General features: G+C 26.8%; 3 protein-coding genes across 5 annotated transcripts in view; 2 read left to right on the top strand and 1 right to left on the bottom strand.

The window, feature by feature from the left end:
* Naa15-16 (N-alpha-acetyltransferase 15/16) overlaps nucleotides 1-18,784 on the top strand; it is a 50,711-nt gene extending 31,927 nt beyond the window's left edge. Inside the window, exons 9-11 of the mRNA XM_015321131.2 lie at nucleotides 15,284-15,477; nucleotides 15,622-15,730; nucleotides 15,983-18,784. Of these exons, the coding sequence (XP_015176617.2) occupies nucleotides 15,284-15,477; nucleotides 15,622-15,730; nucleotides 15,983-16,644 (965 nt within the window). The 3' untranslated portion in view covers nucleotides 16,645-18,784. The remainder of the gene's footprint in view (nucleotides 1-15,283; nucleotides 15,478-15,621; nucleotides 15,731-15,982) is intronic.
* A 1,548-nt stretch (nucleotides 18,785-20,332) lies between these two features.
* Nucleotides 20,333-22,970, bottom strand: LOC107066582 (deoxycytidylate deaminase). Its single transcript, XM_015321341.2, has 4 exons — nucleotides 22,361-22,970; nucleotides 21,793-22,031; nucleotides 21,504-21,717; nucleotides 20,333-21,409 (listed from the first exon to the last, which is right to left on the bottom strand). Exons 1-4 carry the CDS (start codon nucleotides 22,399-22,401, stop codon nucleotides 21,286-21,288), a joined length of 618 nt encoding a protein of 205 aa, XP_015176827.1. The 5' UTR covers nucleotides 22,402-22,970; the 3' UTR covers nucleotides 20,333-21,285.
* Nucleotides 22,971-23,117: 147 nt separating this feature from the next.
* Nucleotides 23,118-26,469, top strand: LOC107066583 (fumarate hydratase, mitochondrial). Of its 3 annotated transcripts, XM_015321344.2 has the most exons (8): nucleotides 23,152-23,390; nucleotides 23,892-24,088; nucleotides 24,165-24,302; nucleotides 24,602-24,802; nucleotides 24,890-25,172; nucleotides 25,258-25,520; nucleotides 25,605-25,994; nucleotides 26,075-26,469. In XM_015321344.2, the coding sequence occupies exons 2-8, from the start codon at nucleotides 24,065-24,067 to the stop codon at nucleotides 26,201-26,203; spliced, it is 1,428 nt and encodes a 475-aa protein (XP_015176830.1). In that variant the 5' UTR covers nucleotides 23,152-23,390; nucleotides 23,892-24,064; the 3' UTR covers nucleotides 26,204-26,469. The 3 variants fall into 3 exon arrangements, with proteins under 3 accessions (XP_015176829.1, XP_015176830.1, XP_089033894.1); XM_015321343.2 differs by lacking the exon at nucleotides 23,892-24,088 and having other exon boundaries at nucleotides 23,118-23,390; XM_089177768.1 differs by lacking the exons at nucleotides 23,152-23,390; nucleotides 23,892-24,088 and having other exon boundaries at nucleotides 24,174-24,315.
* The last annotated feature ends 4 nt before the right edge of the window (nucleotides 26,470-26,473 follow it).

Here is a 26,473-nt window from a genome sequence, read left to right as displayed (position 1 = left end):
AGAGAGATGAAGAGAAAGAAAAAAAATAAGAAACAAGGACAACACGCGATGCTTCAGAGTTCATCCGGATTTCCAAGTATGGGGTTCACCTTGTTAGGAATCCTCTAATTATTTCTTTCTCACGTAGGAAAGGGAAAACATAGAAGAAAATTAATTGATTATTATTATTATTACTACTATTACTACTACTACTACAACAACTACTACTACTACTACTACTACTACTACTACTACTACTACTACTACTACTATAATTAATGTACGTTACCTTTTTACATCGTGAGAACGTGACTCACCTATTCGACGAACAGAGGATCCGATCTTCGAGACAAGATTTATCAAGGTCGTCTGAGTCGTCCTTCGTTAAAAGTTGCCAACGGTAGTTAGCGCCAGTCGTTGGAATTCACTCCCCCACGTGTGCAACTCTTCTTTTTCTATTTTCGAATATCTTCGAATTAATATTATTTTTTTTTCTTCTTCCCATATATTATATATCTACATAGTGATGTGGTATACATAACAGAAATCTGAAACACGTTTCGATCAGTTTTTTTTCCTTTTTTTTTTTTTTGATAAATTTTGTTCACGATCGTTAAAAAATTAGAGAAACATTTACGAAATGACATTTTAATTAAGATAGTTAATATATTGTTTAAATTTTTGTTTCTTTTTTTTTAATAATTAATTGAAAGAATATTTTATATATATATGTTTTTATAAAAAATTTTTTATAATTTCAATGTTTTATATTAAATTTATAATAAATTAATTATAATTTTAATGTGTATTTTATTATAATTATATTATATTAATTATACTATTATTTTGTTTTAGTTTTTTTATAAATATTTTTAATATATAATATATTTCTATATTATTATTTATATATTATTTGTTTAACTTATATATGATATTTATATACTATAATATTGAATAATATTATAATACATATAAAAATATATTAAAATTAATAATTTTATAATTTTATAAATTATAAAATATAATTATAAAATATCATTCAGATGTAACGGATATACGACACGTAAGATTGAATCGTTCGCTTTTCTACAATTCCATATTTGCGTATCACGTTTAACTAACTTACACAAATACACGCGCAATCAAACGTATGCGTATACACACACCCACACACGCATGCAATTACAGGAATCCGGGTAATTAAAGAAGTACTGCTCAATCACGTATTAACATCCGGATTTGGATTCGACGTAACCAGATATTTCTGAATAGAATATACGTACACCTATATATATATATAGGTATATAATATGTGTATGTGTGTTTATGCATCCTATATCTATTTCTATGCGAATATGCGTATTTTACGTTTATATGGGGGACGGATATCCGGGTAATAATGAAGACTAGACGTTTAAAAAAAAATGGAAAAAGAATCGTATCGAGATATCAAAACCCTAAAAAAAAATATATATGAAAAAAAAAGATAAAAGGAGAAGAAGATGATTGGAATGTGAAAAAAGAAATATGTTGATCCTGTCTATCTTTTGACATTTAAGACTTACCTAGCCAAATGAGGATTTACAATCCGACATTTCGAGCATCTCAAAATGGATGGACTCTCTTGGAAACCGGTCAACGAGTAGTTTTATTTTACTTTTTTTTGTCATTATCATTTGGTTATTATCATTTGGTTATTATTATTATTATTATTATTATTATTATTATTATTATTATTATTATTATTATTATTATTTTTTATTATTATTATTATTATTATTATTATTATTATTATTATTATTATACTTTTTAATCCTTTTTTGTAATTTTTCTTTTTTTATTACTTATTTACGGAAGATACAATCACCAAAATATTTCTTTTTGATAATTATTCGAATATTTTTCTTACGAGACAAATTTTTCTTCCTATTTTATTTATTTTTTTTTTTTTATTTTCTAGATATTTTTACAAATTAACCGTACATGAGACTTCCATTATTATTTGACGAACAAAACGTAGGATGAAATATTTTCTTTTGTTTTTTTTTATTTTTTTATTATTATTATTATTATTTGCAAAAGATACGAACGTCAAATAATAATCATCGTTGAAAAATCTTTCGAATATGTCGAAAAAAAGAGACGAGTGTTTTTTTATCGACGATCAAAAAATTTGCTAATCCTTTCGATTATTTCTTATTCTTTTTCTTTTTCAATTTATATTTATATTTTCATTTTAAATAAATTGCATAGAAAGAGATTTTTAAAATTATATTTTAAACATTCCAATCTTATGATTTAATTTCCTTTTATATTCATTTGTTGTAAATTTTTTCGATTCTTTTAATAAATCTTATTTTATTTTATTGTGTATATATATATATGTTTTAAATTAATTGCACAGAAAGATAGAGTAACAGATAGATTTCTAAATTATATTTTAATATTCCAATTTTACGATTAAATTTCCTTTTATATTTATTTGTTGTAAATTTTTTCGATCCTTTTATTAAATATTACTTTATTTTATTTCATTTCTTTTTTTTTTTGTATAATTATATTTTAACATTGCAATTATATGATTAAATTTACTTTTATGTTTATTTGCTGGAAATTTTCATTTTTTCGACGATATGAAACGATCATTTTTTCAAATCTTTTTTTTTATTTTTTTTATTCTTTTTTTTTCTTTCTTTTTTTTTTTTTTTTTTTTTTGGAATGGCTCGTTTTCTAACGTTATTATAGAAAAGCGAGAAGGCAGTTTCACCTGCTCATTAACGAGACAAACGGCACCTCTACCTCTTGGGAACTGGGTCGACTCGCTCGATTTCAAGATCACGTCGTCGTTAAGGTTGCACTTTGTCTTGCAAGCAACCAACCGATGTCATGGCTGGCCTGCCTTCATCCTAGATTATCGTTATTTTATCTACTTCAAACGCCATTATTTTTTATCTCCACATATTAAATCGTTTTTCAAACTTATAAATCGTATTTCTGCATTTTCCTTCCCTTTTTTAATTCGTATTATTGTTCTTTCATACGATTTATTTTCGATATCTTATATAAATGGATTAATTATGTATTGTAGTTTCTTTGTTTAAACAAATACAAAAAATAACATAAGAAAATCCTGCAGTAAGACAAAGGCATTTTCCACAAAAATCTCTTAGTTTTATATTTGATTTAAAAAATTAAATAAAAATTATATAAGAAAATATTTTTGCAACCGTTGCAGCAGGATAAATGCATTTCCCATGAAACAAACCTCGTACTATTTGTTGATAAAGTTTGTTAAACAGAGCATACATTTGTCTCATTGTTTTTTTATCCTCTAAAATTACAAAGTTATAATTTAATCCAGTTACTATTAAATATTACACACCCTTTATTTATTGTGAAAAATGTTAGTAGTAAAAGAAAAAAAAATTACTTTCGTTTAATCGTATTATTAATTTGAAAAAAGTTGGAAAGTTATTCAATGTATCTCTTCGTGAGAAAATTCTTTCGAGATAAAAGAACGTGTTTGAAAATGACAATGATTATTCTTCATACCTTAACAATGAGACTCAAATCTATTATCCGAGTAATTTTCAATGCGTTTATCCGAGCAAAGGTGAACTTTCTAAAACATGATTATTAGGCTTATTCTTTGGTTGAAATGAAATCATTTCTTTGTTCTTTTGAAACTTTTTAACAAAAAGAAAAAAATAAATATATTCCGACAAAATGTTAACTTTTTTCCCCTATTTTATTTTGTTTTAAACTTAAACTTTGTAAAATTGTAGGAACATGTTTGATAAATTCGACATGATCATCACAAACTTTTCTATAGTTTTGTTCGTTATAAAATAATTACTTCGTTATTTTTCAACTTTTTAAAAAGGAAACATTTGTAAAAAAAATATTAACTTTATTTTGTCCTCATTTTAATTTTGTTTTCCTTAAACTTTCAATTGGATTGAAGGAAAACATGTTCGATAAATTCCACACGATTATCACAAACTTTCCTGCCGTTTTATTCATTAAAAAATAATTACTTTCTACCTTTTAAACTTTTTTTTTTTTTTTTAAGAAAAATATTGCGACAAAATGTTAACTTTATATTTCCCATTTTAATTTTTTTTTCTGTTTTTTTCTTTAAACTTTTAAACTTGTTAGGATTCGAAACGATCCCCGTACCCTGAACTTTCCTATTTTATTCATTAAAAATAATTAATTTATTCCTCTTGAAACTTTAAAAAAAAAAAAAAAGAAACATTTTTGAGAAAATATTAACTATAATTTTCCTATTTAATTTTCTTTTTTTAGCTTGTTGGGATTCGAAACGATAACACCCCTCCCCCTATCGCAGAACTTTCCTGTCCGATAAGATTTTCCCTTTCGCTGATGGAATTAGAAATTCGTGTCGAAGTTCTGTCGAATGTGTGATGTTCGTTTCGTTTCGTTTCGTTTCGTTTCGTTCTTAAATTGAATTCGCTCGCGTTCTCCATAATATTTTACTCCTCGTCATCATTAAGAATTCCGTTTCGGTTCGTTGTCAGTATTTTTACACGAACAATGACCTTCCGCGGATAGAATAGTATACGGCGAAAGTGTCATCCTCGTCGCATTGTCGTCGACATTGCATGTCACCGGCTATATATATATAGGTAGAACTAAAACGCATACACAAGCATTCGTTACTTTCCCTCTGATTCGTCGCGAATTCGAAGTGAATTTCATTTGCTGTCTCTCTCTTTCTCTCTGTTTTTGCGAAATTCTTCTTTAAATTGTTCCCCCTTACGCCACTCTCATCTCCTCACCCCACCATACCCATACCCCTTCTAATTTCGAAACCAAAATTCAATAATCGATGAAATTAAAAAGATTCATTTCGCACGCGCGTTTCACGTTTTTTCCCGTTTTTTTAAATTAAATATATATTTTTATTCTTTTTTTTTTCGTTATTGATTTATTGCCATGATTTCTAACCGAATTCCTTTCTTCCCCTCCCCTCCCCTCCCCTCCCCTACTCCCTCGTCACTTCTCTCTCTCTCTCTCTCTCTCTCTCTCTCTCTCTCTCTCTCTCTCTCTCTCTCTCTCTCTCTCTTTACGAAATTTCTTCTAAAACAAATTCTTGTTCCTGGTCTATGAAGCGTAAACGAATTTATTTCTTTCTTTTTTCTTTTTTTTTATTCAGAATATTCTATCAAAAATATCCATAGCCATAGATCAACGAGTAAATTTCGTTTCTCATTCTCCTTTTTCTCTTCCTCTTTCTTTTTTTTTTTTTTTTAATCAAATTTTTTCTCGCAACAGATTCTTTAAAAAAAATAATAATAATATTCTTATTTCCCTCCCCCTCATAAAGTGTTTAAAGGGCACCGAACGAAAAATTGATATTTAACAAAATCGTAGATTTTTAAAAACAAATTTCAAATTTCGCGTGAAAATTTGATTTTTGGCCTCCCGAAATTAATTTTTTCATTCGATCAGAAAACTGGAAGTTTATGGTATGCAGAAATATATATAAAAAAAAGCAGCAACAAGAATCAAATCGATTGGATGACTTGTCTTCGAGTTATAATTGCAACAAATTTGAAAAATGTAGTTTCGAGAATAACGCGTTTAACCCTTATAGTGTAGTTGGACGCATATATGCGTTTAGTAAACATTACTAACCTTGTCGTTCGAAGCATTTACATGTTTGTTAATATTAAAGTAAAATAATTTAATGTTTATATTAATTAATTAAATAATATTCAGAAACAAAAACTTCAATTATTAAATATAATTTATTATTAGAAACTGGGTAATAATAAACTATTTTGTTTCTACTAAAACATTTTAGGTTAAAGTATTCAGCACTCAAAGGGTTAAAGTTTAAGTTACTGATTTCATCTTTAGAAATCAAGAAATATTAGATGACTGTAACTCAAAAACTAATTAAGATATACACTTATGTTATTTTTAAAGGTATAGACTATTGAAATATGTAAAAAAAAAAGTTCGATTTTTTCAAAATTTCACACTAATGGTGCCCCTTAACATTTCTTCCAAGTTTGTTTGTTCCATGAAGCGAAAATAAATGAGTTGATCTTTTTTTTCTGATACACTACAAAGAGTAACATCTGGCAGGTGGTGATGATGATGGTGGTGGTGGTTGTGATATTCGAGTTGGTAATGTGAGAAAAAGAGAGAAAAGAAAGAAGAAGAGGGGAAAAAGGGTCGTAAAAGTTTTTTAACTTGCTTAATAATTTTCTCCTTTGTGTGTTGTTACTCCTGCAAACGGGATAGAGAGGGAGGTAAAAAGGGAAAAGAACCATAAGGCATGCATGTGCAGTCTCGCGTTAAAGCTTCTAATAACATATAACATATATAACTAATAACATATATATATATCTTCGTGTTTGTAGAAGAGTAATATCCTAATCTGATATATACATATATTTAACTATTTACACTCGAAATTTCGTTTCATTCATATTACTGGTAATTCAAAGCAATTTCAATAAAAAAGAAAAAAAAATTACATTCATGTATTACCAGTAAATGATATATGAATTTTATCATCATCCTTATAGCTTGCAACGTTTGAGTATTCAATTATAATATATTTAAACTTTCTATTAGAGATATATGATTTATGATTTAAAAAAAAAAAGAAAAAAAACAACATAGATTAAATTACAAATCGTTATTTTTTTTTTTATGAATTTTTATAGAAAATATTGCATACTTAATTTAATTTAATTACAAACTAATAAATACAAACACTTTATAATACAATATTATATACATACATGTATAATATACATTGTATATATATATATATATATATACATTGTATATATATATATATATATATATATATATATATTGTTTTAATAAAATAATATAAATAAATATAAATGATGGATCGGAAATTAATATCGTTTCTGCGCATGTCGATTTTTATATTTTAATCAAAAACTAATTGATTTTATCAGTCCGGCATTAAAAATTTGCACACCAGATGGAAAAACGTTGTTGATAACAACAAGGGTGATTAAATTATTTATTAAAAATAAAAACGTATTAATAATTTATTCATTTGAATTTAATAATAAAAAGCATTATTACTTTCCAGTCCAACTAATAAATATGCATATAGATATATTTATTTATTTATTTATTTATTTATTTATTTATTTATTTATTTATTTATTTATTTAATGATTACTATTATTGATACTATGTGACCCCTAGAAAATAGAAGACAATTGGTATGTATTTTTTTCTATTCTTTAGTGTTTTTTTTTTTTTAATTTTATTTTTTTTTTGTTTTTTTTTTTTGTATTGTATTCCAACATGAGAAGTTAACATTCCAATATGGTGTCTCGTGTATTCACCGGATCTTACGATACAAAGCAAGAAATAAGACCTTTCCATTGGTAAAGATACCCACGTTGTTGATTCCTCCGTTTTCTACACGCTCCCTTTCTTATTTCTCTTTATCTGTGCCACGCCCTAAGTATTTTACTAAGTTAAAACGTTTGATACAACACCCTTCACCGATCAAGAATACCGATATACATAAGTATAATAATACGTACTTGCCATATATATATCTATATATATAGTAAATCAACTTTGTTGAATAATACGATAGACGAGATTCTTGAATTATATCTCAATTATAAATATCTCATTTTAAATCTAAAAATTTAAAAAGAAATTCAATTTTTTAATTAATTAATATTTTGTTTTATATCATATTTTATTATACGTTACTTTTTTGTTCTTTTTCATTTCATTTAAGTATTTAATAAATACGATGAAAGTAATTTAATAGAAATAATTTGTACATAAATGATTATTTATATATATTTAAATATAATAATTTATAAATTTATACATATATATAAATAATTTAGAATTTTTCTTTTTCTGATATAAGAAACATATATTTGAAAAAAAAAAAAAGAAATTTCACCTTGGTTCAAAAGATAAAAAATGAAATAATAAAAAATGTAACACACGTTAAAACTCATGAAATTAAATTTATCGTAATCCTTTCACTCATTATAAATATTCATGGAAATGATTCTTCGTATTGAAAAAAGATAATTCAGTATTGTATTGTTCTTTCTCTCTTCATCACCCCCCCTCCTCCTAGCTTCCCCTTTATTCCCCTCCCATTCGTTCTATTTTCTACTTTCCGTATACATCCATTAACGTCATCGAAACGAACGAAGAAAGGAAAAGCAGAATAAAAAAAAAAAAGAGAAATATTTTTCGAGTAACTTCGTCATACGTCTGTGATGATGATATAAGAAAAAAGAAAAAAAATATATAATAAAGGCATCATTTATTATCAATGACGCAAACATTCTCAGAAATATTTCTTATTAAATGATCCATATTAAAGATGATCGTTTAAGAAGTAGTGTTGATGATTTGAATATCTCGTTTATGTTTATAATGCTTACGTATTATACGAGTTCTTAGAAATCTAACGGTTGTTGATACCACCTACTTGTTAATTTCTTAGTCATATAATCAAAAAAAGAAAAAAAATAAAGTAAACGAATTATAATATAAATACTCTAGTATAATGTTGTTGTATGTAATGGTTGTTTTAAAATAATCGTAAAAAATATCGTTTATTATAATGTTTTTTTTTATTTTAAATCTCGTAAACGATTATAGATTAAATTTTATTTTGATAAACGTGTATATGTGTACATAAACGTGTATAATGTACTATATTTATAGTACATTATACATTATATATAAATATAATAAATTAATCGTAATATTTATTTATTGATTTTTCTAATTTTTTTTTTAATAAATCTCATAGATGAATAGAACAAATTTTATTTCAATAAACGATTATAAAACTAATACTATGTTGTTAAACGTCTATATAGGTATAATACAAATAAATCGTAACATCTGTTAAATTATTTTATTAATTTTTTTTAATTAAATCTCATGAACGAATAGAACAAATTTTATTTCAATAAACGAATATAGAACAAATACTATTTTGATAAACGTGTATATGAATATAATACAAATTAATCATAATATCTATTTATTAATTTTTTGAATTTTTTTTTATTTAAATCTTATAATCGAATAGAAGAAAATTTAATTTAATAAACGCGATTTAATACAGATTTGTATTATCTTTTTAAAACGATATATCACAAGAAAATGTTTTCTAATATAATATTTCAAGATGTGAGCGGAGAGTGACGAAAGGGGATGATATTTAAAATGTTATTGTAAACTTGCTTCAACGATATTTAAATAAACCTCTTGGTTGTATCTGTTTATGCTTTTTCTAAATAAATAAAAATAAAATAAAAATTACTTTTTAAAATATACTTTTAATCGGAGAATTGTTTTTCGGATAATATTACAACATTGAAAAAAATGATATTGTTACATATGAATATTATCATTTAATTGTCCATATAATATTATTTTTATTTTCCTACATATTTATAAATAATTTCATTTAACATTCCCTTTTTTTATAATTTTATTTTAAATTTATTTTTCTCTAATCGTTATTCGGATAATTTTGTAATATTGAAAAAAATAATACTGTAACATATAACAGTTATCATTTAACTATACATGTGCAACTTTATTTTTATTTTCCTACGTATTTATAAATAATTTCATTTAATATTCTCTCTCTTTTTTATTTTTATTTTTATTTTTATTTTTTTATTTTTTTGTTATTCATTTCTCTCTAATCGTTCATGCAAAAATATCAGGACATAGTTAAAAACCATTACTGTTGCATCTTACGTAAATAGAATTCTGATTTATGTTAGCGCACAATAATCGAATGTTTACAACTACGATTGTCGGCGACTTTGATGAAAATACGCCTTCTACGTGTCCTCCTATGATTTTCTCTCTTTTTTTTTTTAGAATTTGTTCAGATATACACAAACCACGTCACGTCACGATTCGATCAAAAGACATTTTTTACAAATGGTACGTGTAATGATGTAATAAACGTTAATAAGCACGTATCATTATCAACATAATCGAATCGTCTCGTCTCGATTCGATACATATATGTATATACATACATACATACATACATACATACATACATACATACATACATACATACATACATACATACATACATACATATATATGTAATACATAGTCATTATATAGTACACGCATACTTGATACATGAATTAGTGTATATTACTTTCTTCTATTTTGTGCAAGAACAATTCAATGTAAGAAACGCACAAAGTGATGCCGCTTTTATAATAACTGGATAAATTATGTTATGTTAGTTATACAGAAAGTAAAAAAAATGCAAAAAAAAAGTAACGTACACGCATACGCACACGCACAAAGTTGATATTATCATCGGTAAGATCAAAAAATAATTAAATGTAGAAGGAACGTTTTACAAATTCTTTTTCTCTCTATTGTTTATTTTAATAATTAATAATTATAGTATTTCTCCGAAAAATCACTTATGGTTAGACTCTCTTGCGTGCAAATATTATGCATTTCATGTTGATCCTCGAATCATTCTCTTTTTTTTTATTTGTATTTTTTTCTTCTCTTGTACAATCCACAAAAAGAGTAAAAGAAGATGAAAATAATATAATAATAATTATAATCATTCCGAACGTTCAATAAAATGTGAATTATTTGTTTTATCGTTTTTTTGTATTTTAAAATAAAAAAAAATTTTTTTTTAATAAATTAACTAAATTAGAAATTAAGTTATTTAAGAAATTAATTAAATTAATTAATAAAAAAAGAAAAATAACTCGGCGATGGTTAAAATAATTTATTACACCTTTTTTTTTGTTCTCAGTTTTTTGTTTTTTTTTATTATAAATTTGTATTCTTCGCAAAAAAAGAAAAGAAAGAGACAGGAAAAAAATAATATTACAATTATAATAATTGCAACGCTAGTTGGTACCGTGCGAATATTTCTTTTTCTTTTTTCTTCTTATTTTTTTTTTCTTTATTTTCTTCGTAAATAATAATTTGCCGTTCGTTGTAAAAATGAGAGGAAAATCTAAACAATGCAATAATAGTAATAATTACTGTGTCACATAATCAATACAAAAATGTTCATAGGAAATAAAATAATTTCATCATCATCCATATTATCAACAACCTTTATGTGTGTCTTTTTTATTATTTATTTTTAAATGACCGACAACGTTCTTGAACTTCCGGTTATTCAACGTGTCCGAACTTGCCAACGTAATGCGGATTTCCGTGATAAACACTATAAACGTTGTAAACATAATTCGCGTTATATTAAAACGAACACACTTTTTTTATTGTTGTTCGTTTATTTTATTCGTGTACACGAATCGTCAATATAATTTTGATACGTGCAATAATTATCTATATTTCAATATTATTATTTCATCATAGTATGCGACGTTATTTAAAATAATTTTTTGTTTTTCTTTTTTACCCGAAATTAAAACACGCAACATATTATTTATTAAAAATATTTTTATATATTATAATATTATATTAATACTATTTATATTATTAACAATTGCTTATAATTTATTAACAACATACGAATTTATAATATGATAAATACATAAATATATATTAAAAATAAAATAACGCTCAAACTTAACGAAATAACATATATATAAATAAAATATAAAAAAATAAATAAAAACAGAAAAACATACAAAATCTAAAAACATATATATTTTTTGTGGGCAGCTTTATTTAAAAAAAAAAAAAAAAGAAGTAAATTATGCAACACGAATATATATATTTGCCTGAATTAAAGTACAAAGTAAAATATAATTTAAACGTACCTCTACTAACTTTTCCTTCTTCTACAATTTAACATCTAATTGTCGCTTATGATAATATCATTTTGCATTTTTTTTTGTGTCCTTGTGCTATAAATGTACCTTTCATTTCATCGTTGGTCTACTTTGTCTAATCGTTGTTTGTTTTACCTGACAAAATACAAATCTATCGTTCTCATTTTTTTTGTTTCCTACTTTAATTATTAATTATTATTGTATATTTTGTTTTTTAATAATAAAATAATAATTACACGGATATAAACGCGTACATATAAAATGAATGAAAGAAAAAAAGAATTAATCGTAAACGATAATTAAAAAATTAAATAAATAGAAATAAAAAGAAAAAAATTGATCATTCGTTTCGATCGATCATGATCGTTTATCGCAATGGCAAATAGGATTTATTCTTAGATAAGAACGTGGGAGTTAATAATCACGTGTAAGAACACACGGTAACGGTATTGAGATGTTTTTTGAAGGTGCGGTTCTTGCATTGAATATAACCGGATAAAACGATTTCGTTTCGCTTTAAAGTCCAAACACAAGATACCTGTTACGTTAACGGTTTACCATCCATGGTAAATGCTATGAAATGGAAAAACGCTTCTAAATGGTCTTTACGTTGAATCATTCTAATAATTGACAATGAACGGTTATAACTGTTGTTTGCCAATTCGCGGTCTAATACGAATTATACATTATTATTATTATTGAAAACTAAAGGAAAAAAATTGATTATTTTGCATTATTTCACGGTGATTAATCGAAAATCAAACAATCGTAAACGATTTGTCGATTCTGTGTATATATATATGTGTGTGTGTGTGTGTTTTGATAAATGAATTTTTTGTATAAATTAATTAATTCTATTCTTTTAACAACACTTTAACTGCTACTTTAATATTACACGTTTAGCTATATTGGCCACGATATTTAAATATAAAATATAAAACAATATAAAAATGGTACCGATCAATAGAGAGGTTATCAATATGGCGAGTGTCCAACGTATTAAATTTGAATTCGTTCATATAAATTAATTTCATACTAGATTTGGTATGAGTATAAAAAAAAATAGAAACAAATATTTGATTTATTTAAATATACAAAATATTTCAATTAATATAACTCGTTGACGCAGCCCTGACACACATGTGTAATAATAATTATGTTTAAAAAAGTATCATAAAACGTTAATAAAGAAAAAATAAATTAAAACTTATTATGTGAATGTGAAATAACCAGAAGTGATTTAGAAAAGGTTAGAAAATTAGATACATCTAATCGCATCCACGCATCCTTCGATAAAAAAGGATGCGATTAGCATAAAACACGTTGTGTTTCGCGTTGATTGGTTGGTTGGTTGGTTGGCGATGGTGGGGGGTGATGCAGCTCCTTATTTTTACTTACTTTAACATTCCTACGCGTGTTACTCTCGTGTGCTAAACGTGCAAGGTCCTCCTCACCTTCTTTATCAAGGATACAAAAATTCCTTTTAAGATTCTTGCGCATACCCATTTATTTAATTAATTAAGATCGTGATTCTCGTTCGTGCAAAATGTAACCTCATATTCGTTAAACGAATTTTATTTATTTCACAATTCAAATAACACATTGACTGTAGCCATTTCAAACATTAACTTTTGTGATTTTCATTCGATTGTTTTATCTCTTTTTGTTTTTTACATTTTTATCGATCTTATCGAATTTTATCTCGTTTGATCGTTAAAAATGACATTCAATCGTGATTTACTTTATTATTTTTTTCTTAACACTGCATCAAGCTATAAAAAATATATATATATATTAAATAAATAAATTTATTTATTTAATAAATTTTATATAAATATATATTTTTTTTTCTTAAATGTCCAAAAAAATAATAATAAACCCCATTTAAACTAAATTTATTTCATAATCTGCATTTTAATACAATTCTTTTTTTTTCGTTTTTTTTCGTTTTCTTTCTTTTTCTAACAAACATCATCATCACACGTCGTTTCTAGGAAATATATTTTAGTTTTTGCAATCCGCGCTTAACGAACCGTATTTTTTTTTTTTTTTTTTAATATGCATTTTGATTTTCGTCAGTCGCCGCCTTATTATTCGTTTAATTTATTATTTTACATAGTTTTAAGAAAAAAAGAAGAAGAATTGAAGGATAATATTTTTTTTACGTAATTTTGAAACAGGAAGAAATATCTTTGAAATCCAAAGCTCTCCATTTTCTTTGGCAATTCTTCTGCGCTATTTATTTATGGGAGTTCCGAATTTACGAAGCATGTCAGTGCTCTCTCACCTAATCAAACTTCGACTACAATTCGTTGTGTAATTGGAAAGCGCGTTTCCTCCTCGTTGCACTATAAATTCATTATATTAATTCTAGTGTAATTAAAAGTCGTCGAACATGTGGAATCCGTCTAACGTAATCTATTATAATATTAATTATATTATACACGTAAATATATATCACGTTAGTCGTTGTTTTACATATTACGATTAAACCGAATTTTATTTTATTTTATATTATTTTTACATATGCAGGATTGTCCCAAACAAAAAGAAATAATTAAATGTTTAAACAAATATTTTTTCGAATTCTCGTTTTGAACATATATTATTTGACCTATTAAATAAAATCAAACATTTTTAATTAAAACAAATAATAAATCAAATATTTTTAATTAAAACGTTATTAATATAATAAGTCAAACAGTTTAAATTAAATTAAGTAATAAATCGATTATTTTCCTTAGATCTCAAACGTTCAAAATGACAAATATTATAATAATCGTATTTTTTTTTCATCATGAGCCAACAACCGGAAAATAATAAGTACATACAAATGGTACACCTTGTATATGTCGCATAATCGGTCATCGTCCGATTTCTTTTTATTTTTTATTTTTTTTTTCGTTATAATCCTTTCTACTTCTAACAGTATTACTTATAAATCAGTATCGTAAAAACTTCGAGGGATGAGGAGGAGAATGGGGAAACGGGGGCTGCACGTGATCATACAAGACGCGAAACACGTGCACGCATACTAAACATATCTCACGTGTTTACACATACTTACATCTACGCTTACGCACATTTACACATATACACATATTATTAACGAACTACACTTACTTTTTAAAGTAAAATCCTACAACTTGTTCTGGATAAATTCCTTTCTTTAAAAAAAGAAAAAACTGGAAATACGGCAACGAAAAATCTAATTCGAATAATTCGAATAATTGCTACCCGGTCTTACACGGTATTGTACCACTTGACCTTGGATCTAATAAAAATCTCGAGTAAAAGTAAACGAATTTTGAAATAACCGAACTATCTTATATATTATCCTTAACGTTTAATTTTTATTCCTATATGTGTGTATGTGTATTCCTATATTTATCTCACAATTTACGAATCACATTTTTGATTATAATCAAATTTGTTAAAATAATAATTTAGAATTTTTTGAATATAATCGACAGAAAATTTGGCACCGTCCGAATTGAAGAAACTTAGGAATAAACAGAGAAAACAACGTAGGAAGGCAGAATTGGAAAGACAACAGGCTGCACAGGCTCAAGAAAAAAGAGAACAACATAACAAATCACGACAACAAACTGATCCTGATTTAGAACAACCGACATTGGACGAACTTATTCCAGAAAAATTGGAAAGGGTTGGTTATTTATTATTTAATCTTCAAATATTTTATTGAATTTTATTTCTTTCTTTCTAAGTTCAATAAAAAAAATAAAAAAATAATACAACGTGTTTTTGCATTTGTATGTATATATGTATTTATTTATTTATTTATTTATAGGTCGAAGATCCTTTGGAACAAGCGATTAAATTTTTACAACCACTTCAAGATCTTGCAGCAAATAGAATAGAAACGCATCTAATGGCTTTTGAAATCTACATACGTAAAGGTAAATAGAAATGTTCATAGAGTTGGGGTGGGGTATGGTATGGTGTGTTGTAGTTAGGAAAATATAAAAGTTGATTGTTTATTTGAAAACCCTCTGTAATTAAACAACGTAAAATAATGTAACGCTGTAGAGACAATAAATGAAATAATAACAAACAACATGATTATAGAGGGTTTAAATAAAACAACAACAATGATAATGATAATGATTGAAGGAATGTTATAATTAATTGAAAAATAATGTTGATTCCAGGTCGTACACTCTTAATGCTGCGATCAATAAAACGTGCTCATAGGCTGGACTCGAATAATCCAGATCTTCATACGTGTTTGGTACGATTTTTATTGAATACAAATCGTTTATCGTTGGAGGGTGCCGTTGGTGAAGTTGTGAAACGACAAACGGCAGACATATTTTCCGACTCAACTGCAGTACAATTGAATACGGAATATTTAAAGAAGAACAGTACTTCATTACCCCATTTGCTTCAAGGTGCAAGAATGTTATATTTGTTGGACCCATCGGCACAAACACGTGCATTATCACTCGTTACAAATATCGATGAACTTGAAAATGTGACATTGAAGAGTTGCACTAAAGTACTCGAGTCAATGCAAAACGGTGACTTTGGTTATTGCGATAGTACGATATCCGAATTTATAACTAAATGTCGCGAACGTTTTCCTTACGCTACTGCATTTCGATTGCAAGAAACAACAACAACAACTACTACTACTACTATTACTACAACTACCACCAATACTACTGCTGCTGCTACTACTACTACTGCTACTACTGCTACTACAACTACAACTACTACTACTACTACTACTACTGCTACTACTACTGCTACTACTACTACTGCTAAAGCAACTGCCAATCATCAAGATAAAGAAAATTCTATTAAGAACTGATCCAGGTACTTGCTATCAAGCGTCGTAACTGGTTTGCTACCACGTAGTTAGGCGAGGCAAATCGTTTTTTTCAAGATGGATTAATAAATAAATCAATAAATAAATTAATAAAATAATAACGAAATGTATCGATCTACGTTTTCTCGAAAATGATCGTTCTAAGAATTTATTCAATTTAGGAATTTAATGAGGATAAATAATTAAAAAAAAAAAAAGGGAGAAGAAAGAAAGAAAAAGAAGAGAGAGAGAGAGAGAGAGAAAACATAGAGAAAAATAAGAAGAAAAAAATGAAGGAATTGGCTTATGGTATAATCGATGATGAAAAAAACAAACAAGTAACAGCGGCCAGCAGCAGCAACAGCAGCAGCAATGTAAACACATATACACACACATACACATATATACACGCGCCTTATAGCTGTGTTGTTCCTAGAAGATCAACTCTACATCTAGTGCATATAATATAACAGTGAATAAAAAAAAATAAAAAGAACAGTGGCTGAATTCATTAGAATGGTGCAGGGGATATAAAGATTTAGAAAAAACAAAAACAAAACAACATAAACAAAAAAATCTTAATTCAATTGTAATACGAGAACTCTGACGACACGTGAGGAGACAGACGACACACCTATATTTTGAAGAATAATTTGACAAAAAGGACTGGAATAGATTAATATTAACAAGAGAAAAGAGAAAATTGAAAGAAGGAAGGAAGGAAAAAAGAAAAAAGGACAACAACAACAAAATAGGAAAGAAAGAAAAGTATTCGAAAAAAGCATTGATTAAAAAAAAAAACGCTCTTTTATAATTCGTCAAAAAAAGTGAAAAAAATATTGTAACAGTGTGCATTTTGAAATAAATGGATGGGTAGGTGGGGGTTCATGATACCGTGCAGTGTGTAAAATAAGAAGACATGGAAGGACTAACATATTGGTACAAAGAAGAAGAAGAAGAAGAAGAATATAGGGAAAAAAGGAAAGAAAAAGAAAAAAATAAGAACAAACAAAAAAACAAACAAATAAAAAGACTTGTATACATTCATAACGCGCGCGCTTATTAAAAAGAGTGATTTCTACTCGAATGTTTAAAAAAAAAAAACAACTGAAGGTTGGTGGGTGTTGTGTTGTATCATCGTCTAGCAGCATCAGCGATGCCTAAATAAATTACTCTACCGTGTAGAGAGACTCGCAAAAAAAAAGAACTTAAGACTATAATCGTCGAGCGTCGATTTAACAAAAAAAAAAAAACAAGAAAAAATTAAAAAAAAAACAAAAGAAAACAAAAAAACTGTACCATGTACGCGTCCGTACGTCGATATATCTGCAGTTGTGAATGATGATAATGATGGACCTTGGTTCCATATCGTATGAACTAAATAATAATAATAATATTAATAATAATAATAATAATATTAATAATAATAATTATTATAATTATAATGATAATAATAAGAATAATAATGATAATATTAATAATAATAATAATAATTCTGGTTCGCGTTTCGTATCATCTTGTGTGAACTGGTAATTTAAATCCAAGTGAAAAAAAGAAAAGAAAAAATATGCGATTATAGATTTCAAAAAGGTTTTCCTTCCTTAGAAAACACACACACACGAAGCAAAACAATAGTAAAACACGGATTAACGTACTATACACACACAACGCACGCCACACACAACATATACACGCGCGCTAATGTACACACTAAAAGTTTAATTAGTTCGCCGTGTCGTTTCTTTCAGGGCAATCAATCTGCGTTTTGATTGTATTGAACCCTGATTGAATATGATATTCCATCGAGAACAATTTTAATGAATTATTATTAAAATTAAAAAATACCCGTAGTTGTGCGCTCATCTCCACTACGAAAGTCCTCTGTGAAAGTTAATTGTTAAGGATCATTAAAAAAAAAGAAAGAAAGGAGAAAATAAAGAAAAAAAATTAAAAAAAAAAAAGAAGAAAATAATAAGCAAACAAACACTTGTGCGTATTGTATACGCAAATTACCAAAGTATCTTATCAAATTGAAATCAATAAGTGTCGCGGATAAACGATTTATCATGCATCTGTATGTGTTAAACAGGATTACAGAAGTTTTAATAAAAATATAACAGTGAAGCCTACAGGTATATAGAAATCAGAGAATAAATCATTATGATTACCTCGCTTTCGTCTGAGATATTTAAAATAATAAATAGATACTCATAATTAGTTTAGTATATTCTTTTTTAGAGATTCTTTTTCTTTTTTTTTTTTTTAAATAAATACACCATCTTTCGATAAATATCATTTAATTATAATTACAATGATATTGATGATAATGATGACGATGAGGATGATGATAGCGATAATAAAGAAGAAGATGAAGATGACGATGAAGATGACGATGCTTATGCTGATCATGATCATGATCATGATAATAATAATAAATAATAATAATAATAATAATATTAATAATGATAATAATAATAATCTTTGTACATACTTCCAGCAATACTTTGCCAATATATAATCTATCTCCAGTCTCAGTCTATTTTCCATGATAGTAGGGATATATCATTTTTATTTTTCACAGTCAAGAAATAATAATTCAGTGTACGTGTGTGTTTTATGTTCGCATAATCTCTCCCAAAACAATAAGAAATTTGCGAATGTCTCTTGTATAGTTAGTCACCATCCATAATTATAATCATAATTATAATATACCAATATTTATTCGATTTACAAATCTACTATCCTCTCACAATTTTAAAAAGCTAATAAGTATCGAATATAAAAGATATTAGGAAAATCGATGGAATCTTTGTATTTGAAAAATATTATTATTATCAAATAATATAATCGCAGAATCGCGCGGTTTATACACAATTTTAAAAAATAAAACAAAAGAAAAGAAAGAAAAAGAAAACCAAAACCAAAAAAAAAGAACAAAACAAAACAAAAACAAAAAGCTGTTCATTTTGTATAAATGCATGGTATGTGTTCTCAGGGCTATGCAATTAAATGCTACAAATAAGCATTTTATTCTGTAAGTATCATTCGTTTTCATCGGTAGTCATCTGATCATTATACATATTGTCACGCGGCTTTGTATAACGAATTATACATTAAATATTTCTATACGGTGTAGAGAGAATTCTTGTTCTCTAAATTTTAAAAAATACACGCGTCCCGTGTTGGGTTGTTTATCATCTTTATTCGCAAATTCTTTTCAACGATTACGTTGATCAACTTTATCTATGAATTACTTATTGCGTTAATTATTTTATTGTTCATTTTGATAAATATATTTTTTTTGTTTCTTCTTCTTTCCTATAATATAACACAACTTCTACACGACTGTTCCAATCTCTTCTCTCTCTCTTTATAAGATTTTTATATATTAATTGCTCCAATCTTTATTGAAGTTTGTTACCTCACGTCAAAAAAAAATAAAAAACAGAAGAACTTTCTATGACACTTGCTCGAAAATAATTTAGAAGAAAAAGAAAATAATAAATAATATACTGAATATAAGTATCAGACATATTTTTCAAATGTTAAAATCCAAATTTGCCTTTTAGTCCTTCTTGCCTCAATCTTAATTTAAACAAAAGATATAGTTGTAAATATTTTACCTATATCCTATAATAAGTTATAATGTTTCCAATGTTTATGGGAGGGGGGAAAAAGAAAGAAAATGACATACGCTCTTCTCATATTACTATATCACTCGGTACAGTTAATAATTCATACAGAACAAAATATACTTTTCGTAATACATACTTTTTCTCGTTAGATTTTCGACAAAGAACAATTACAAAATCGCGATAAAAAACTACACATTTAAAAAACTTTCACGTGTATAGTATGTACATAAGCATATTCATATATATATATATATAAATCTTCGGATTTATAGTCATTCTATTTGTTATAACGGTACAGACACGTTAAACATGTAATTTCAATTGTCCCTTATTTTAACTGTTTGAAAGAAGTTGTATACTACATGTTTCTTATCATGCCATACCACATTTTCTCTCGCCCACATTTACATTTGTACAGCAGGTAATTCATATATATTAAAGAAAGAAAAACAAAAAGAAGAAGAAGAAGCTACTATGTTATATATACTTAATAATATTATACATGTATTATTACAAAACTCACTTCACTTTCTGTACATTAGTTTATTTATTTCTTACTAAATAATCCACAACCGATACAAAGTGGAAAATAAAAGTAACTATATGTGTAAAGAATTAAAAAAAAAAGAAAAAAACTTGTGGTATTCTCTATCTGCGTTTGTACCTATATTCTTCATTAAATTTTATATGTAAATATTGACTGACTTTTTTCAGAGAATACCTATTTGTGCAGCAATTTAAGTCACACATTTACGACTTTAATGATGACTTTTTATTTAAATAAGATTTGACCTATACCATGTCAAGAAGAAAATAAATAATAAATAAACAAATATATACATAATCTATATTATGAAAATATTGCTTTATTCAACTTTTTATTAAAGTTTCATTTTTGTTTAATATTTCTATTCACGAACTTATATCTGCATATCTGTAAAATTCTATTGTTATTTTTCAACGATAAAGTCATCAAATTGTAGTCATTGTTGTTACGATTGGTTATATCTCAATTAGTCTCATTGTCGACAGACTCAGAAATGTTTAAATTTGATACAGAATTGTTTAAACTTGATCCGTAATTAAAATCATCGAAATCAATCACAATTTTCGTTTTGCGTGGTGTAAATGATCTATAAAAAAAAAAATAAAGTAGATCTAGTATTCTTGTTGCTCGTTAATACCGCATATAAAAATAATGAAAAATAATTATAAAAAAAAACATACTCATATACAACTTTAGCAGCGTCAAGCATTATCTTAGACGCTTTGGTATCAATTTTGTTTTTGTTTTTATCAGATATATAATAAATCTTCTTTATTCCAGACTGAATAATTACTTTAGCGCACTCATTGCAGGGAAAAAGGCTTACATACATCTTACAACCCTTCAATTTACTCAAATTCCTATTTAAAATAGCATTTATTTCTGCATGGCATACTATAAAGATAAATTATTATCATTAAAAATGATAATTAATCTTGAGATAATATAACAATCATTAGACATCCTTACCGTATAGTTTTTTATTGTTCAACTCATCATTGGAATTCTTTTCCCAAGGGAATACATCATCACTGCAATTTCTGGGCATGCCGTTGTATCCAACACCCACTATTACATTATTTTCATCTACTATACACGCTCCTACACGAGTAACTGGATCTTTACTACGCTTAGCAGATAATAATGCTACTCCCATAAAATAGTCATCCCAACTTATACTCGCTCTCCTTTTGGAATCTGTAGGATTGCTGCATATACATCAATTTATAAATAAATAATCACTCATATGTGTTTGTTTTTCTTCCTTTTACAAGTTTGGAAGAACATGACAACAATTTCACATAGCCATTACACATCTCCTTAAAATCAACAGTACACCGTGTTCCAAAATGATCACACATCCAAGTACTAACTGTACCCATTGTTGTTTGACTTTAGTAATCTAACAGGAACTAGTTTTTTTAACGAGGCAAGACCGTTGATAAATTATTATTTATATATAATCTTATTAGATAAATATTTTGTTTTAATAATTTAGCAATGAAAAAAATAAATTAAAATATATACAATCATTTACCATTGGACTGACTGTTCAGTAGAAGGCTCCACGTTGTTCATATTGAATAAATGTTGACTACTATATTGCACACACGTTCAATAAGACTTACAGGAAATATTAATTGAAATAAATTCATTAAAATACCATCGATATTTTACATTGATGCTTATTCAAGGTAATTATTATCTATTACACTTATCTATTTTATTATCTTTCCATTGATAACGATGCAATTGAAAGTGCACGTGAACGAGACGAAAATGTCACAGAACCATCTTATTCAAATTAAGAAAAAAAAAATGGTGGAAGATAAAAATTTGAAATGTAAATTAGAACTCTGGCGTAAATGTATTTTCGTTTCCATTTTTATCGATGATCTCTTAAATTTTGGGAAATAAATACTTTAATTACATATCGAATGCGCACGAAGAAAGTTTGTCGGAAAACAAAAACATAACAATTGTTAATTAATAATTTCATTCTAACGAAATAATTTTGAAGCACTAACGTATCTTTTTCTTTTTAATCATTTTTGTATTTTTTATTTTCCAAAGATTAACACATAAAATTGTGTGTTTTTTTTTTTTATTATTATTATTTTCCACGTGGTCTTTTCCGATCAATATCAATCGATTATTAATTTAGATACGTATTGAAATTTAAAAAAAAAAAACAAGAAAAAAATATATATTATAACAGCGAACTCAGTGCCATCTGTCAACGAAGTCGTGAATTAATTACTACTCCCATGAGTTATATACGTTTCGTCAATCTTATTGACTTTCGCAAAGTGTCGTTTCTTGTTCATCGTGTCTCTCATAGTAAAGAGACATTCAAAAATATCCGACGTTCATTCATACATGTCCATGTAAACCGTGAATTAATAAAAATAGCAGTAAAAATTATACGATAAAAAAAATTTATAAAAATGGGGTTAAATATTCTCAAGTCGCGAATATTAAATCTTCGTCATTTGAAAAAAGATTTTTCAGTAATTCTTACATTAAGACTGCCTTTAAGTACATCACGAATTTGCAACAATAGCAAGGTACATCAAGATTATCATTTTCAATGAAATTTTAATGCTAGAATTGTGATTTTGTTAATTAAAATATAATAATAAACAAAAAAATAGATTTATCTAATATCTTTCGTATTTTTTTTGTCATCTGTCGCAACAAATGAGATGCTGCTTTTATGTAATCAAATCAGGTGCCAACTTTAGATAAAAATTTATTGTTCACATGTGCCTAAAAGATACTTTATAATTTGATGATTTATGAATTAAAAACAATTATATTATGTTAATTAATATTTAACAGAGATGTCTCTGTCACTGAATGATCAAAAAAAAAAAGAAAATAAGCTTTGAAACAAACGTCAACCATATCTTTTTTTCTTTCATTTTACGTTTATTCTGTCATTATGTAAAGTTCAACATTTAAAAACATATGATATCTATACGATATATCTTATTAAACGTAAACTGTTAATTAATCTTATGTCAATAATTGAAAATTAAAATTATAAAATCAAATTATTTGTTTAGATAAGTGAATTTGAATGTGTATGTATGTGTGTCTACATGTTTTTATACCAATACTTCTTTCCAATCGTCTACTATGATAAATGAGATCACTTATAAGATTTCACATTCCAATGACCTTCAATCCACATACTTCCATTTTATGATAGAGACAAACTTTTCTTATTAGCATTAATATGACAACTAACTCCTTAGAAATGGTAAAATTATTTTTATTAATAACTCTATTATATTCTTTTTTCTTTCTTTTTCTCATTTTTTTTATTACTGTTATAGGATTTAGAAGGCCAAGAATATAGAATTGAAAGAGATACGTTCGGGGAATTAAAAGTGCCTACAAATAAGTATTATGGAGCTCAGACTGTTAGATCGATGATAAACTTTCCTATTGGAGATACATTTGAACGCATGCCTGTAAGAAAAACTGGTACTTTAAAATTCATTTAGATTTTCGTTATGATATACATTTATTTTATTATTTTATTTAACCTTTTGAGTATACTGAATGCTTATATGCGTTTGTCGATACCAATGCAAAGAATGAAATGTCAATTTGTGAGTTGCTAATAATTGTTTTGAGTCTTCGATCAATTAATGGAACTTATACTAAAGCAATAAAGCATTATGTTCCTATGAAATGTTTTAAAAATATTCATCGCTCACAACGTTAATCTTCTTACGATATCTTTGTCAACATTTATTGAATTTTGTAGTACGGCGTTATTGTAGCCATGGGAATATTAAAGAAAGCTGCTGCCGAAGTAAATAAAGAATTTGGATTAGATCCAAAAATTGCTGACGCTATTAGCAAAGCTGCGGACGATGTTATAAGCGGTAAACTTTATAACGATCATTTTCCATTAGTAATATGGCAAACGGGATCTGGTACGCAAACGAATATGAACGTTAATGAGGTTTGATTTTTTACTTAATATACTTGAGTGTTTTCATTTTGAATGATATTGTATGATCTATGCGTTCTTTCAAAATATCTTAATTAGGTAATTTCAAACCGTGCTATTGAAATACTTGGTGGAAAACTTGGATCGAAAACGCCGGTTCATCCCAATGATCATGTAAATAAATCACAAAGTAGCAACGATACATTTCCAACTGCAATGCACATAGCAGTAGCCTTAGAAATTAATAAAGTACTTCTGCCAGGTTTGAACTGTTTGTTAGAAGCGTTAAGAAAAAAAGCGGAGGATTGGAAGGATATAATTAAAATTGGAAGAACTCATACTCAAGATGCTGTACCTCTTACATTAGGACAAGAATTTTCAGGTTTCAAATTTGATTAAATAAAATAATATAAATAAAATTGAATAGCTGCTTTTCTTTTACTAATATATAACATTTGCAATTTTAGGCTACGCAACACAAATTCAAAATGGAATTTGTAGAGTAAAAGATACCCTTCCTCGTCTATACGAATTAGCGTTAGGTGGTACAGCTGTTGGAACAGGATTGAATACTCGTAAAGGATTTGCTGAAAAAGGAGCTGCAAAAATAGCTCAATTAACAGGTTTACCATTTGTTACTGCACCAAATAAATTCGAAGCTCTTGCCACGCACGATGCTTTGGTCGAAGTACATGGCGCATTAAATACTGTTGCTGTGTCCATGATGAAGGTATATATATTTATTACTTTGAATTAAATTATAAAATATACACACGATTCTCATATAAATTTACTTTTATGCGTTTATCAATAGATAGCTAATGATATTAGATTCTTGGGAAGTGGTCCACGATGTGGTTTAGGAGAATTATCCTTGCCAGAAAATGAACCGGGAAGTTCAATTATGCCAGGAAAAGTAAATCCTACTCAATGCGAATCAGTTACTATGGTTTGTTGTCAAGTAATGGGAAATCATGTCGCGACCACTATTGGCGGAAGCAATGGTCATTTTGAGCTTAATGTATTTAAGCCGGTCATAGTAGCCAATACGTTACGATCTGCAAGATTGTTAGGAGACGTTGCTCAATCATTTACAAAGAATTGCATTGTTGGTATCAAACCTAACGTCGATCGTATACAGAAAATATTAAATGAAAGTTTAATGTTGGTTACTGCACTTAATCCACACATTGGATATGATAAGGTACATTTATTTTGTATTGATAATGAATGTACGTTTGTTTCATGATATATAAATTTGACAAGAAATATTTTTGTTTTTAGGCTGCTGCTATTGCCAAACAGGCTCACAAGGAAGGACTTACTTTAAAAGAATCTGCATTGAAAAATGGATTAACATCCGAACAATTTGATTCGTGGGTCAAACCCGAAGATATGCTTGGACCCAAATAAATTGATGAAAGATAGCATAAAAATTTGTTAAGCAAGAAGTACATTTTTGTACGTGCATTTTGTCATTGATAATCTTCCCTTTATACAAAAGAATTACACTAAAGTGAATGTTTTCAAACATTATTCAAATATCAATTATACTAATAAAGTATCATCAATCAAGGTTTTTTTTATTTCTACATGTTACCATGTATAAGGAAGAGTATCGGGCAAATTAATAATGTATTTGGGAAAATAAAATAAATATTTATTTATTGTTAGCTTAATATT

Source organism: Polistes dominula, unplaced genomic scaffold (assembly GCF_049000335.1).
Source record: "Polistes dominula isolate Pdom_NZ unplaced genomic scaffold, Pdom_raw_medaka contig_24, whole genome shotgun sequence".
In the NCBI taxonomy this organism is placed as follows: Eukaryota; Metazoa; Arthropoda; class Insecta; order Hymenoptera; family Vespidae; genus Polistes; species Polistes dominula.
This window is presented reverse-complemented; position numbering and strand designations above follow the sequence as displayed.